The following is a 16,983-nucleotide window of genomic DNA, read 5'->3' on the forward strand; positions in this document are numbered from 1 at the left end:
TGATGTGAATGTGATAATATGTGATTTATGAATACATATTCATTTTTGGAAGAATATGAGCGTGCTAGTGGTATATACCACACTCACCTCTAGAAGGAGGTTTGAGAGGAAATAAGAAAATAATATCATTATTATGGCATAAATGGTCATTCGTCACGCACATATTATACGCCAAAATATTTTGGCATTGTAATTATTAAAAGACAACAGTAATGGAAGAAACAGATCTTGCATATAATTTTGACCATAACCATAATGGTATAACTTTCTCTTTAAAAGAAATATTCACCATATGGATGTTGATGAATATGTGGTACAACAAAATTAATCGAGAACTCTGCAAGAGCCAATTATACAATTTTGGAGAAACACAATTGATTACCAATAAGGTATTGTGTTATATTAAGTCTCAAAGAAACTTATTCAGTTTCCAAAATATACGCGAAATCGGTTGATTATATTGAGACTATAAATAAAGAAAAGATTTAATATCTTCAATTACTACAATTTGTAGTAGGGTAATATGTATGTGAAAAGTTACCTGCTTTATTCTCCAATTTGTACTACACAAATAAAAGAATGTCATAATAAAGTGGATGTTTATTGATATAAAAACCCATATCATAATAAACTTGGAGTTTATCAATAATTAAACACGTTAGGGTGTAAACCTGAATTTTATCAATATTGATAATTTATCCAGTTGGCATAATTGGTTTAGCCATGATAATTTAAGTATAATGTGCAAAAATAAAAGAGAATTCACATTGGTAAATATTAAAGAACTAGAAAGTTCTTTACGAATTCTCTTACATTGCTTGTCCTCAATAATTGATAGACCAACTAAAATTGGGATTGAATCCCATGAATGCTGAAAATATCAAAAGTGAATATGGGCTCATTCACCTGCCATGTATACCACATAAGATGCATCTATGAGATGGTTACATGTGCGATTATTATTAACCCGCAACCTGGCCGGTGTTTGCGAGGTAACTTGCTCAGTAATTTAATATCTAGCATAATTTCTATATTTTCCGTTCAAGACAGTTTATCTTGATAAGTTGGTTTACATCACAGTTGGTTTAGCAAAATGATTTATTGAGTGCATCCACTTAATAGCTAAACTATTTCTTATGAGAACAAAGTTATATATATCAGTTTGTTATATGTTATATACGAAAGTATATTATTTTCTCCCCTCACAAGTGCTTCAGGGTCAGGAACCAATAATTCTATCTTATTATTATTGATGTGCGATGTATATTTTGATTAACACTATAACGCACAAAGATGGGTTCTCAAAGTTGTGAAAGCAAGTTAGTTTTTCTAACATGAGGGAGAGACAAGATAAACAGTTGAGAAAAAGTTACTTTGCTGACCCAAAGAAAGTAACTATATTCTCACTGCAAATGCTCCTATTAGAATAAGTCCTAGAAGGACAACATCTATGGTACACTTAAAGCGTATAGACAAATCAGTTTCAAATAAAATTCTTGATAAAGAAGATGAACAATATGATCAAAATGATCATAATAAGGAGGCAAGTGATCTAGAAGATCACATGACGTAACACTTCACAAAATCTCAGGAGAGATTCAGGTACCTGAAAATATTAATGAAGAGATCTCTATGTTATGTCTTTATGAAAAATGTCGGAACCGATATAAAATATTCGTCGACGACATCTATGATAGCGCTAAGTATAGATAGGGATCTTAAGCATGTCGAACACAGACACAAAAGTATTAGCCAAATGAAAGAGACACAATTCGAATAGAATTTGTTTCATATGAAATACATGTAGGACCTGCAGTTCAAACACTTGAAAGTATAAAGTCAATGGTGTGTGCAATCACCTTTATCTATCTTGTATGTCTTGCATGACATAAAACTTGATATGCACCTAAAGTCCATTTATATGACTTAACTTATATAACAATCCTTGAAGATTTAAATCGCTTGAAGCATGTACAATTCTTGGTCCTAAAGTACCACATCCTAAGTGCAATTTATGCATGTGTATCTTGCTATAGTTATAAGCATGATAATATGATAGCGAAAATACCTCTATGGAGATATTGAAAAAGCTATTCCACAACAATATTATATGAAGACATTACATATCTATCAAGAAGGATGATTTCAAGGTTCAACATATTCATTCAAGTTAATATGGCTGATTTGTTTATCGAATCTATACCAACGATCTTTTGAAGATGGTGCACAAGATTGGGATGCGAAAGCTCAAGGATGTGAATTGATGCTCTCATCAGGGGGAGCTAATGCGCGTTGCACTCTTTTTCCCTTACAAGGTTTTGTCCCATTGATTTTTCTTGCAAGGTTTTTAATGAGGCAACCAAAAGGTGTATTTCTAAACATGTGTACTCTTTTTCCTTCTCTAGAATTTTTTTGCCACTGGGTTTTATTTTAGTTAAAGTTTTAACGGGGCATATTATCTGTTGAATAGACATTCAAGGGGGAGTGTTATAAATAGAATTATATTTATGGTAAATGTCTATCTTTAGGTAGATTTTAGGATTTGTTACTTGGTGGCTAAGTCATTTTCCCCTATAAATAAAGGGGTTCTATTCCATTTTAATTGATCTCAAAGCAATAAGAATTTTCTCTCTTTCTTTGCAATATTCTTCTTTTATTATTTTATAACAAGCCCAGAATTGTCAGGGATATTTAATTAAGGAGTACCAATTTCAACATTTTAAATATCTATCTCTAACATTTCGTGCGGGGATGGTAACGGATTCTTCGTTAGAGTAACTTGTTCAATTGTTCGATGAATATTCCTTCAACCTCATAAATACACTATGATGCTAAAATACTTATAAACTGATAAAGCAAGTGAAAGAAAACAAAAGATGACGACAGAACCTTAATTGTCGAAGTGATTAATCAAATATAAATAGTGTACTACTCTGGAAAGCTATTGCATGAATAGAGTGGGAATTGGAATGATACGTGTTTTAAGTCACAGAAGTTATTTGACAACGAAAGACTGAATTGTCACTTGTGAGTCCATTCTTCCTATGACAATCAAGTTGCATGTATGCCAATGCTACGTGACGTTATTAAAAGAATTTAAATTAATATATATAAAATGTAACTTAAGGTGTAATGACAGTTATTCCATTTCAATTTGCGTAATATATTTTACTTTTTTGGTTTATACAAAAAAGAATGATATTTTTTTATATTTAAAAACGATTTAACTTTAAAAATTCTCATTTACCTTAAGTTATAACCATGTAAAATTTGTTAACTATTTTAGGATACAAGTTTTAAAAATCCTTCTTTTTTTAAAAAGAAATCGTGAATAATCAAACAAAGCTATATAAAATGAAACCAAAAGAGTGAATTTTTTTGTTGATTACCAATTATGATGATATAGAGCTATATTGTAAAGTGAAACTAATTACCATAAAAGATCTTCCATTGTTTTCACGTACTTCATTAAGTACTGAGCTATTCCGCTACTACCGATCCTTGGTGTTTTATGTTCATCCTAATTAGTATCAAACAACTTTCAAGTAATTTAGAAGAAAGTTACTTTCCATGTGAATAGGAAACTACAGAGACATCACGTGGAAAACCAAGAAATAGTAACTACTGTTTCATTATTTTAACTAGAGATCGTATTCGAATCCCGCCTATGGAGTTACCTTTGCTAGGAAGTGCTTTATCCCTAAATGTAAAACTTCCCAATGCAAACATGGACAAGTTAGGCCCCAATGCGGGTACTAGCCACCAAGTTGAAAAAGAATGCAATGACGGCAATATCATCTTGGTATCAAATATAAAAATCATGTTTGTTCCTAAAAGCTTATCAGATCCAAATTATAACCAGTGCAATTCTGATCTCCAAAGATCATTCTAATGCTTCAACAGTATCCCCATATAGCACTATGATTGGGAACAACTGTTAGAGAATTGCCTGCTCTTGTTCATAATTAAATACTATAATATAACATCAGCACAAAAAAAAAAGGGTCAGATCTGCGCAAGAGGCAGAAGCGCAAAAGTTAAAGCAATTTTAGGCTAATTCACTAAGAATTTAGTGCTGTGAGTTGTGGCTGGCTACTAGAGTTCATTGCAAAACGTTCCATTATTTACAAGAATGAATAATGATTGGCAAGACTTGGGAAAAAGGATTCAAGAATGGTAATTAACAAAAAGAGCTGCTATTTTGAACTCTATAGCGACTACTGATTCTTCAATTGATTTTGCCAATACCTTTGAGAAGACAATCCCAACAAACCACCACAGAAAAGGGAAAACTAGGCGAAAAAGAAAGAACTACTTCCCATTAGTGTTCCCATACTTGTGAAAGGGCCATAAGTTCGCAAGGCGCTCTAGAACTGCTGCACTTTTTGAAAAGTAGCCCGAGAATCCTTGAGGGATTGATGGTGGGGGGAAATCTTCAGCCGGCATGGCGAATGGATGAATCATTTTTTCCATGTTTTCCCATGTAAGATATGATCCCACTTCTTGAAGCCTTTCAGGACCCATAATTGGCACAGTGTGCTCCTGATGCCATGAAGCTGCATCCTTGTCATTTTTCTGAATGTTATATGGAAAGAAAGTAAATGAATGGCCTGGAATTTCTACATCTTGTGAGTTTTATGCAAATCAGACTTATGAATGTAACAATGATTCGTTCCTGTGCTTTTACTGTCAGCATTATCAGAAATTAGACCTTAATGAAGTGGTTTTACAGCAGTCAGAATTTCTTTGTAATTACATTTCCTGAATGGATACAACATACCTCCAATGGTGATAGATCTGCTCCACGGCTGAAAGTCATCTCTATGCGGAACTTTTTTGGGTCTTCCAAAGCCACCTGCGCGAATAAAGTTGCTAAATGAATCCAACTTAAAAAAGAAAAACAAATCTGGATTATTACACTGAGCATTTACTTTAACAACCAATAAGAGTATTCTCCATGCTGCCATTTGCCGAAAGAGTTGAAGTAGGAACATTGGAGATGTAAAATTTGCTGGGATATACTTATCTCAAGTTGCGTCTAATAAGTTCAAAATAATGTATCTTCACCCGGGCTGCATTATTTATTCCGTTGGTTCATATACTAAGTCCATAAAAATTGTAAGAACTTATACCTGACTTTATACCTAATAAGGGTGCAGAAGTGTCCTGCTAAGAGGGTTTCCATACTTCTGCCAATGGTTCACTGATATGCTGAAAAGGTTTTAACAACTTTTTACCTTACCAACTTTTAAATTAAATCTAAGGACGCAGAAATAGTGATTCAAAACTTTTTACCTTACCAACTTTTAAATTAAATCTAAGGACGCAGAAATAGTGATTCACTTCAGTAACTAGTAATCCTGCTTTTTGTTTTTATTTGTACCTCAATAAAGGTTCAGTAGGATGTACTGACCTCTGTGTTCTCAAACATCCTCAATACAATATAACTCATGTAGTCAAGCTCCTTGGTTTTGAACAAGCGATCTAAAGCATTGTCACACACAAGGCTGGCTTCTCCATGAAGAGACTCATCCAGGTTGCAGTAACGGAGTACATTCATCAAGGAATGGATATGTGACTCCTGACAGTCAAACAATTGTAAAACTAGCAAGTTAAAAGAAAAGATAAGGGATACAAAAACAAAATTAATGATAAAAGCCAAAACAGACGAGACAAGCAAAAGCCAAAGAAGATTAAAAAATAATCTAATCATAGAAAATTTGTAGAACCGGCAAATTTAAGGAAGAAATACAAAATTATGGCGATATAGATATCATAACAAACATAAAGTCGGCTGAAGAAAGTTCAGATGGAACATTCATCTCTTTATCCAGCTGCAGGCATCAAGTGTTCTCGTCAGTTTTAAAAGTCAGAATCAGGTCAAGACCATTTATGTTTGATCATGAAATTGGTTGACTTGAAATTTGCTCCCTCATATTTCAGTATCAGGGGTTTTTAAAAATTCACAGACAAAATCAAGTAAAACACATTTACGTTTGGTCTCGTTGTAGTCGATTTGAACTTAGCTGCCTGCTATTTTTGTTTACTATCAGCATATCACCATCATTATTCATGTTTATAAACTGACATATTTCTGCTTGTTATACCTTTATGTTTTGCCAATTCTAGCTAAAAAGATAAGGATGCAGGGTTCCAAGGGTTAAGAGGAAGTGCGGAAGAAAATCACCAGTAGCAGCTGTATAATACAGTAGAAATAGTAACAAAACTCAGCCGCAGGTTTTCACTCACAGATGTAAAGTAAAGGCGTGTCCGCACATGTCTTTCTGGTGTCCTCACATTTGCATACCTAAAAACAAGAAAATTAAAAACAAAAAAAAAACGTCAAAGAATAACACAACAGATGTTTTAGCAGATCTTCCTTGATTTATGGGGACATCTCTAAACTACAAGATAAATAAAGATTCAGCATTCTTCATTTACTAATGATAAAGACCACATACTTTGGATCTAAGCGGTACTTGGTCTCTTTGTCTTCATCATCATCCTGGTCCGTTGACTTTACACTGGTGAAGCTACTTTTCCTAAGGTCTTCACTCCTAGCGTTAAGCTTGGGATCACTCCCTGTCTTATTTACTGCTGAATGGTGGTCTTCACAACTCTTCAAGTCAGCAACACTAAGAGCTTCTTCACGAGTATTCCTCAGATCAATCAAAATTTTACCCAACAAGCGGCGAGCAATCTGAAATGTCATAATCTTAAGATGATGTATTCAAGTCTCCATGAAGCTTGCATCTGTAATAAAGCAAAGCTCTACCAGATATATGATTTAAGTGTAATTGAAAGGACTCCTATTAAACCATGGAGAGCCAAGACCATAGCCAGTGATCCATTAAGAACGCAAGCTGCAGTGCTACTCCCTTCCTTAAGCACATGTTGACGGTTGCAATGGAGAAATATGACGAAGATGAATCGATTACTTGATATTCAAATGACATAATGTATGCGTGCCAAACAAAAATGACATCTGTTCAACATGGACAATATCCAGTTTAATATCTAATATTCTAGCTCTAATACTCCAACTCGATAACACTTTACTTTTAGACGCCCCCTCAAATTCAAGATGGAATGATCAACTTGAGCTTGCTTATTTTAATAACACAAAAGAAATTTCGCCTGAATTTTTTTGGTGATTGGAATATCATCGGAAGCTTTCGTTGTCAGAATCTGGCTGGAAAAAGTGATGTTGTTGGAACATTAACTGGAAAGTAATGCAGCTCCCGTGGGGCATTCATGAGGAATAGGCGTGGAGCTGACAGAATAGTCCCTGGGATAAGAATGTTGCCTCTAGAAGAGTCGCAGAAAAGAGGGATAAGAATACAAGAAGAAAACTATAACGGGACAGGTGGCATACGACCTCCAACTGCCAGATGGAAGCTACTTGAGTCTCTAGTCTCTACCAAGATCATAGAAGATCGTAGAGGCTTAGATATCATGGGAAAAATATGAAAAAAAGATTGCTCAACAGTCTAATCAATACAAGAGACACCTTTTATAGGTGTTAAATATACATAACACATAATATTTGTGCTATGTGGAGTGTAGACTATATCGGACTCAACAACTAACTTTACCAACGGTTACCTTCCATAAGCACATATTTATAGAAGCAATGCAGACCGGAGAGGGGCTACTTAAGAACTTTTGGAAAAGTCAGAATTGCACGCAAAATGGCATCCACATGTACTTGCCTGCATTCTTTGCACCAGATTGCTGATAAACCACAACACTCTTTTAACTGATAAACCCAATAGTCTAGGTTGAAGCGCACAATTTAACTAGAAGAGGAAGAGGATTCAATCTAGATATACCTTATAGATGTAGAAGGTAACCGCTAAACTTTGATTTTTGAATACTATCCACTTCTTCATTCACTCTTAAGACTAAAGAGTGTAGGGGTGTCGGTAACAGTCAGTAGGAAATACTACATGATATACAGTTTTTGCTGCCCTTTTTCTCAACAATAGGTAGACAAGAAATATGTATGAAGTTACTCTAATTTACAGAAAGGAAGAAAGTGAAAAATGCAAATGGCTCTGAAAGTAAGAAGTTTACTTTTGATCCAATCTTCAGCTTCTGCTTTGGATTGATCCCATATTCATTAGGAATAACACCATCTGCAAGTAGCTGAGATACAAAGGCAGAGTCATATTTTGTGGAGGTCAGACATGCTTACTCTTAAGACAACACTGCAAATCCTTCATTGTACGACAACATAGAATTTTCATTTTAGTGGACACTCCAAAGTTATAGCCTAAAGATGCTCAGGTAAATCAACAATGCCATCACGGTAATTTGTCACTATAGAGAAAGAAACTTGGGGAGCTCAAATAACAGTTTTTCTAGCTCATTACATTTTGTGATCTTTTTACTCTTTCATTCTTCTTTCTTTTCCTTTTTTGGTTCTTTCATTGGGAGGAGTGTTGGAGGAGAAGACACGATCTTTCCTTTCAAAGAAAAAAAAAACACTATGCTAGTAGTTGTTCCTTCTCGTACCTGTGCAAATTCGAAGAGTTCACCCAAACCCTCTAGATTTAGATGTGAATTGTGCAAACGATCATATCTGTAACACAATTCAGAAGTTCATCGAGTAAATACAAAAACAAACACCAGATTAAACATGCTCTTTCAACGGTATTTTGATGGAGAAAAACAAAAATCAAGTAATTTTCATTAAATAAAGATGATAAGACATGTAAGAGAGTTGATTTACTTGCAAGAGTCATAAACATCTGGAATTTGAGTGATATCATAGCGGCTGCAATTGAATACTGTGTTAGGGAGAACATAAACAATAATGACACAACTCTTATCCAAAAATCGATAGCACATATTCAACAGAGGACAATCCCAAACCATTAATATCATGACACAAAGATATGAGGAGCAACTATTAAATATCCAATTTCAAAAATAAGTTAGATTCAGCTAGCAACAGCTTACTCTTTGCGTTCATTATATAAATCTCTCTCAAGTTTTCTCCACCGTGCAAACATGAGTAGAAACCCCTCACTGCCACAAGGTAAACCTGCAGCAATACGATCAACATCTATATTTGTTTTACCAAGTGCTTTAGCTTGATCATATGGCGGAATCACATCATAAGAACTTGTCTCTGCAAGTTCTTCATCTTCATCCTTAGCAAGAAGCTTCACTTGTTCTGTCACCCTCTTAGTCAATTTCACCTGATTGCAAGACAGAGATTTCTGACAGTGAAAATATAGAAAGACAGGAAGCAACACAAAGGAAAGAAGACACCAAACAACCCAATTCAAAATCTTGCAAATTAATCTGGGAATTAAAGCAAACCATATCCCCGAGAAGGAAAAGGAAGTGGAACAGGGGCATAAAAAGGATAAAATTTCAACAATCGGAGAAAACAACATGCCGCTAATGCTTGAGGTTGATTTTTTATAGAAGATTGATCTAAACAGAACATGCATATGAAGACTTTACCAACTTGGGCAGAAGTTCAGATGCATTAGGTGGGAGTCCAGCTCCATCAACCATCCAAGGCTTCTCTGCTGATCCACTATTATGTAGAGTCTTTGATCCAGAAATAATTACGTCGTTCAACCTCGCCTGTAAATAGAATAATGGGAAATGTCATCTTAACCAAAGGCGGACCAATGAATTGGAAGTTGCGAGTGCACTAAAGTTTTGTACAAGTCATATCTTTTTAATAGGCCGATGCGTTCAGTCAGTTCAGTCGACACTGCATTAGATCACTTCAGCTTTTTTAGAATCATTTATGTGAAGAAAAACTCGGGTAAAAGCATATATTTTTAACAAATCTGTTGCTGGATAGATATTTACACTCTTCAATCCTCGAACACTACAAGAACTCTGGATTGAAATAACCACAACTGCAAATTAGCACCGGATAAAGATATTCACATATAATAACAAACTTAATAATACAGTGCAAAGAAGAGAAGAAACCTTAGCTTCTTTTATCTCGATACTGGCATTGGCGAGTCCATCCAGCATAGATGAATCCTTGCTAACCAGTGACACCTTCAAGTGAAGAAGAAAATATATAGTTCATTAAATCTCAGTTGTGAATTCTATTCAAGAAGCAAATCTTTGTGACATGGATACAGACCAGGATAGGTGTCAATTGACCTTCCAAGTCAAGTAGACCTTTGGCAAATGCAGCAGCAGACATCTACCAATAGTTTATGCACAAAGCAAACTCAAGGGTTAGAGGAGATTGGATAAAATAAGATGCAAGGGAAATGAAATATGAATTTTCACCAATATAAGAGATGAGGAAAACTAGAGAACTCGTATGAGATAATTTGACATACTAAAGAGTTACATAGAAAAAGAATTGGAGAACAACGAACAGTCGATACTTACAATATTAAATATTTATTAAGAAAGGAAAAGAAGCAAACCTGCACACGACCCTCATCGGAGCTGTATATCTTTAAGTCATGGCGATATGTGCTATGGAGCCGAAGTAGGCCTGTACCTTCACCTGTGATTTCAAAGTAGTTGGAATGTAGTATATGCAATAACGTACCCCCAACCCCCAACCCCCCCCCCCCCAAAAAAAAAAAAACACACAAGTTCTCCAGTTAGCAAAATCGGAAAAAGGTTTGTTCTTCATCAAAAATCATTAATCATCTGCACCTGCAGAGCTTGGATACAACATTTTCAAAAGAAAACAAGGAAACTGAAATTTAGAGTTTGCTGATGACGCTCCCAAATTATTAAAGTTTTAGAAGGAAGAACTTTATTTGCAATATCTAAACCTCGTGTCAGAAAACATTATCAAAAGGATGATATGACTTTAGAGTAAAAGTTTGGAAAGTCAAATGCGAGATGTCCAAGAATACAAGCCAACCTGGATATATGTTATTCCGAAAGTATCTTCCAAGCTCTTCAGCCTGCAAAGGAATTTTCAAAAAACAAGAAGAAAGGTTAAAGTTATTCCCCGCAGGACAGAAACCTGTAACTGTCACAAATGCAGTTATCTATCAAATGTTAAGCCAATTTAGAATATTTACAAAACTGTTAATGCGTAACAGCACCTGCTTTCTTCCAGCATGAGTGAGAACACCTCCATATTTTAGAACCATGAGAGCTTCAACAGGTCTTTCTTCTTCACCTTCGCCATTAGATTTTGGAACCATAACCCACTTCAGTGGCTTTAGCTGAACCTTTCTATAAATCCCAGAAAAATGGCCACCCTGCAATCCAATATATAACTTAACAATTGGTAAGAACAGATCAAATTGATAGCATATCAATTTTGAACAAGTTAGCCTGCTTGGATTCTTATACTCCAATTTTCGGGAGAATACATCAGAGCAATATAAAAGACAAAAATTCCCTCGTTTAAGAAACAGCAATGAAGAAAGAGAAACAAGAATACTTTCTTTGTTAAAGTTATGCTTGCCATTATATTTTTTACCGTTTTATATCCCAGAAATCACCTCATCTGTCCGCCCGAAGACACCGGCACACCCAAAAATAAATAACACATTATTTCTAAAGGTAAGATCTAATAGTCGAGCAACAAATATCAAAATAGTTCTATTACAAAATGTTTGGATTACTGAAGTTTCTGTAATTTTGAAATCCACAAGGGAGGTAACGCGATTAAGGTAAGCCTCATAGACCATTCGTGCAATTAACCCTTTAGCTTACTACGGAGAGGTTGCAATGCCCAAATTTCACATTTGCCACTACATTTTCCTTTAACTATTGCCCTATTCTTTGATACTGATCTATAACTCTGTTGAATGGCATGTAAGCTCAAAAGCAAAGTAGAGGACATAGCAACAGAATTAAAATAACACAAGTTACTTCAAAATAAATTATAAATGAAATATTACCTTCAACAATAATCTAGATATCTAAGAAAATAAAAGGAAATAAAAACAAAATAGGTTAAGACTTTATCCTCTACTTTATTGTGATATTCCTTTCTCATTCTTTTAAGAAAAGAAAATGAAACTACTTTGCGTTACAACATGTATTAACAATGATATTATGCCATGCTAAATGCATAGAGCAAGAAAATAGTGTTGACCTCCTCAAGAACTGCTTTAACTTGACGTAGTTTCTCAGCATGCTCAAAGTCTTCTGCTTCACTATCACTTCCCCTACCAGGTCTATACAAAAGAGTGAGCAACAAATCCAGATTGTCTTTTCCAATCAGTAAATGACAATCATTTTTGCATCTTTGTAAGTGTTGCAGAATTTTCTATAAGAATGGAAGAGACTGAATAGAACCAATTTGTTGTTTTACTCTTTCATTTTCTTTCGATTCTTGTATGGGCAGGGGTGACCAGGTAAAGAAAGGTGAAAAATGACAATTGTCATTAGAATTTAGAACTAATATTTCCCCTCTAGTTTCATAACAGTGAAACCTACGAAGTACTAGCATCATTATGAGATACAGACTGAACCCAACAAGAACAAATTCTACAACTACCCCAAAGTACGCTGTACCGAGAAGTGAAAAACACAAGCAACAGGATTGTTCCCTCTGTAAATTACTACATCCATACTACAATTACTACCTCCATATTACAATTACACGCAATCCTGGAAGAAGCAGAAATTTTACAACATAATGGATTCTAATACCTGGTTGAAAAGCACAGTGAAACAATGCAGATATGATCAACAATAATATGGGGTAATTCATTAATACCTTTGTTCAACAATATATAATTTGACCGAGCAAACAATTGGGACTAAAAGTTGGAATAAAGTCCTTCAAGGACAGGTAGGGCCAAAAGCAGATTAAAGATTAAATTCTGATAAGTTCAAGATTTTATCCGTGGAATTTTTAATGAGTCAAGATTTTATAAGCTTGAGCACAATCCATCTGACTTTCAGTCTATCCCTCCACCTATTTAACCATGAATGTGTGCAATAGTATACTAGGGTCTTTATTCAGCTCAGCACTAACCTATGGATGCCTTTTTGTATGAATGATAATTAACCTACTTTCTTAAATTGTGGGCATCATTTCCAAAAAATTACGCACGCATGATTATCAGCATAAGTGTGCCACTAAAACTTAAAGATAAGTTATACAAAGAAGTGGTTAGACCGACTATGTTGTATGGGACAGATTGTTGGCCAGTTAGGAGCTCTTATGTCCAGAAGTAAAAAGTTGCTGAAATGAGAATGCTGAGATGGATGTACGGGCATACCAAGTCAGATAAGATTAGGAATGAAGTCATTGGGGATAAGGTGGGAGTTGCTCCGATGGAGGATAAGATGCGGAAGACGAGGCTGAGGTGGTTCGGGCATATTAAGAGGAGAAATAGATGCCTCAGTTAAGGGGTGTGAGAGGTTGGCCTTAGTGGGTACGAGGAGGGGTAGAGGCAGGCAAAAGAAGCAGTGGGATTAGGCAGGACTTACTGAGGACATGACCCTTGATAGGAGGGTGTGGAGGTCAAAAATTAGGGTAGAAGGTTAGTAGATAGTCGAGCGTGCCCCTTCTCCTTTCTTAGTCCGATAGCATTATTGCTAGTATGGCTTCGTTTTTTTCATAGATTGATATTATTACCCATTGTTTGATTGCTATCTTTACGTGGGCTTTCTTAATATCTTGTGTTCGTTTTAGATTGCTATTACTACTTATTGTGTGATTGCTTTCTTTGCCTTGTTTTTCTTAATATCTTGTGTTGTTACTACTTGTCTTCACTGCACTTCTCATCTTTTCTGCCGCTGAGGGTCTATCGGAAACAACTTCTCTATCCTTCCAGGGTAGGGATAAGGTTGCATAATTCCCACCTTCCCTAGACCCCACTCATGCGATTACACTGGTTTGTTGTTGTTGATGATGATAATCAGCATGACATTGTTCAAATTTTCAATTTATTTCAGCACAAAAATTGCTTCTTTTCAAGTTAAAATCTATCAAGTTGATAGTCTTCAAAGTTACTCTTACATTTATTATTTCACCTCAGCTAATTTGGTGAATCGTGCACACGTTATACTTGTTTGGAGCTGAAGATCAAAGCACAGAAGGCAATAGCAAAGGTGAGTTTAAGAAATCAATATAATTGAACTTCTATTAAGAATGACAATAAGTTTCACTTACCTAGTACGTGGTACTAGAGCTCTGGTGGCATCCAAAAGATCTTGCAATTGCACAGCACTCTTAAGCTTTGTCTGGAGCAGATTGTGAAGAGAAAAGAACAATAACAATCCTCTAAAACATTGGGAATATAATTTAGAAATAGGATAATGAAAAGCAAAGAAGCACCTCAGATCTAGGTCTACCCCCGTTGTATTTTAACATCAAATTTAAGAGCTTTTCCTCAGTGACCTTGAACTTCACTTTCTGTTTTGGAGTTCTATCACCACTGCACAAATTGAGATTTAAGAGAGGAAAATAGAAGGTCCTAGTCAACAAAGGAAGCAAAGCAAACAGGTATGTCTTACTGTCGAATAATTGCAATAACGGATCGTAGCTCCTCTGATTGTCCAAATGTGCCAATAAGCCCACTTCCTTGACGTGTTAGTCCCTCAGAAGGCTGAACTGGTTCATTGACCTTCCATGGTAAAGTTGGTGGGATTGTGGATGAAAGATGTGGAGCTTTCGCATCTAGAAATATCTTCCTCAACACACATGCCGCATCATCATAGTACCTGCACTCAGACATCATTGTGGTAACTCTCTTTTAGAATCAAGCAACAGTAATGCACACACAGAAGATGACACTAGTGCTACCGATTCTGCCGTTACTAATAGTATTACAATACTCGATAACAGTAATGATAATGCTAATAATGAAAATACGACCAACAATTATAAAAAATAAGTCGAGACAAAACATTTTAACTTCAAAATCATGCCGTATGTATGAAGTTGCACTGAAGAATGAAGACACTTTAGCAAACACATGAACTAAATTTTCAACTACAAACTCCAGCTCTTATCAGTGGGAGTACCACAGTGAGATGTGCAGTCAAAACATAGATGGGCAGGCAAGGAGAGGAAATTATAAGCATGGGGTCTTAACCAAATTAAGCATATAAATCTTGAAACATTGTTCATGACAAAAAGTGAACCTATTGATGTTGACATACTCTTAACACATAAGTTAGGTTCAAATATTTCTTTGTTTATCTTTTATCCCTTTTTGGGTGTAGTTTATCCGACTAAGAACTGGCCATTATTGGCACTCTATGTGCTAGGAGCCCCTACGAATTTTGTTATGTGAAAGTCGATGCAGACTCATTCACTTGAATTACGACTTCTCTTGAACGGAAAAAAAATCGTTAAAGATGTACAGAATTAATCTCTCTCCAGTGCATAATCCATCTTTGAGAGTTCATATTTAAGAGGAAGTAGATGGGTCCAGATTAATTGATTACTTTCACCTTACTTAAACAATGTTAATCCGTCCAGTCATTGGTTTCTCCCTGCCATTTAAGGAAGAGCTTGTGGTCCGGCTCTTCCCCGGACCCCGCGCATAGCGGGAGCTTACTGCACCGGGCTGCCCTTTCTTTTTATTTATTTAAGGAAGTGCTTCTGTTTTGCGTTTCATTTTTTCTTTTTCTTTTCGCAATTGGGGCAGAAGATACATGTTCGATTTGTATTATGAAGCTGATAGAGAAATGCTGAAAAATGAAAACAGTTACTAGACTTGACTGGGAGTCCTATTTACTTTCTTATTGGTGAAGAACATGAAGCATTGTAAACATTACTTGTAAGAGTTCTTCACAAAGCTCCAGCCATTCACATCGCAAACATAAGAACGCCCCTCACAACGCAACAGATCGAAGCCACAAACCTAAATAAAAGAAAGAGAAAATGTCATCTTTTTCTTTGCCGAATCACATGGAGGAACAAGGTCATCGATGCGCTTAAAAAGATTATCAAACAAAAATTGCCAGCACAGTATGCCGCAGGCTAGAGGTCAGAGAAAGAAGTATTAACGTATTTCTCAAGTCTTATAGCTGGGGTGAGGGAGGGGGACTAGCCTCATTTATCTTTTGCATTTGGATGATTCTGCACATGCCACAAAAGTTTCACCAAAGGCTAGAGAGAACTAGAGCAAAGTGTTACCCATTTTGAGATAGAATCAACCAACAAAACCATGAAAACAAAATGGGAAATATCTAATAAACACATGGTACATTGAAGCGGATCATGCTGCCTCAACACTAGAGAGAGAGAGAGAGAGAGAGAGAGAGAGAGAGAGAGAGAGAGAGAGAGGGGGAGCACTGAAATAAACCTATAAAAAGCAAAAGATGAGGACGCAAATACCTAAACTAGCTGCAATAGCTTTCACCATGCTTATTAAGATCAAGGAAACTCATATTTTCAAATGTTGTAGACAAATATTTTGAGACTTAAGTGACTTACTGCTTGCCTGAAAGCTATGCAAACTTCTCTTGCCATTTGCTTCTCCACAGGGGTTAATAGAACAGGATATCGGACCTGCCAAATGAAGCAACTTTGAACATTTAGCCAAATAAATGCACATATCAGCTGCTAGAGGAAAAGATCAGACTTCACCAATTTATTTATTTTAAGGAGCTTTTAGTGGGATATAAGTTTGTCTCCTGAGCCTTATATATGGGGAGATTCCCGACATCAATAAATTATTACTTTATTAAAACTAATTCTGTCTCCTGAGCCAAGTGCAACACAGTGACTAAACCAAACAGTACAGAAGAAGATGATATCACCATTGTTTTCCCTTCTCCCCCACTTTTCTCTTCGACAATAGGCCTCAGGATATGACAAAACAGGAAAGGGAGAAAAAACGGACTTCAAAGATGTCGAGGATGTTAAAGAAATTACTAACTTCTTTTCCATCAGGATTTCTCATCACAACTCCATCAACAACAGGAGATTTTCTTGCTTCTGCATGTGCATATTCTGGGCCAACAGTATACACCTATGTAAATATAAAAAGAGAAACTCAAAGGCATGAATGCATCACGGGCAAAGTTATACAATTCTGAAGCCGTGCA

General features: G+C 35.8%; 1 protein-coding gene across 7 annotated transcripts in view; it reads right to left on the reverse strand.

Moving 5' to 3' along the window:
* Positions 1–3,883: 3,883 nt before the first annotated feature.
* LOC104226272 (inositol hexakisphosphate and diphosphoinositol-pentakisphosphate kinase VIP2-like) overlaps positions 3,884–16,983 on the reverse strand; it is a 30,780-nt gene continuing 17,680 nt past the window's right edge. For all 7 annotated transcript variants that reach the window (XM_070156410.1, XM_070156413.1, XM_070156409.1 and 4 more), the window contains 22 exons: positions 16,815–16,907; positions 16,370–16,444; positions 15,709–15,794; positions 14,440–14,646; positions 14,261–14,360; positions 14,096–14,166; positions 12,065–12,146; positions 11,061–11,219; positions 10,874–10,916; positions 10,422–10,504; positions 10,127–10,189; positions 9,964–10,038; positions 9,478–9,603; positions 8,965–9,206; positions 8,735–8,779; positions 8,518–8,584; positions 8,077–8,148; positions 6,462–6,700; positions 6,250–6,307; positions 5,414–5,581; positions 4,781–4,855; positions 3,884–4,575 (listed from right to left, as the gene is read on the reverse strand). In XM_070156410.1, coding sequence (XP_070012511.1) covers positions 4,312–4,575; positions 4,781–4,855; positions 5,414–5,581; positions 6,250–6,307; positions 6,462–6,700; positions 8,077–8,148; positions 8,518–8,584; positions 8,735–8,779; positions 8,965–9,206; positions 9,478–9,603; positions 9,964–10,038; positions 10,127–10,189; positions 10,422–10,504; positions 10,874–10,916; positions 11,061–11,219; positions 12,065–12,146; positions 14,096–14,166; positions 14,261–14,360; positions 14,440–14,646; positions 15,709–15,794; positions 16,370–16,444; positions 16,815–16,907 — 2,493 coding nt within the window. In that variant the 3' untranslated portion in view covers positions 3,884–4,311. The remainder of the gene's footprint in view (positions 4,576–4,780; positions 4,856–5,413; positions 5,582–6,249; positions 6,308–6,461; positions 6,701–8,076; positions 8,149–8,517; positions 8,585–8,734; positions 8,780–8,964; positions 9,207–9,477; positions 9,604–9,963; positions 10,039–10,126; positions 10,190–10,421; positions 10,505–10,873; positions 10,917–11,060; positions 11,220–12,064; positions 12,147–14,095; positions 14,167–14,260; positions 14,361–14,439; positions 14,647–15,708; positions 15,795–16,369; positions 16,445–16,814; positions 16,908–16,983) is intronic.

This window comes from Nicotiana sylvestris, chromosome 9 (genome assembly GCF_000393655.2).
Source record: "Nicotiana sylvestris chromosome 9, ASM39365v2, whole genome shotgun sequence".
Taxonomy (NCBI): Eukaryota; Viridiplantae; Streptophyta; class Magnoliopsida; order Solanales; family Solanaceae; genus Nicotiana; species Nicotiana sylvestris.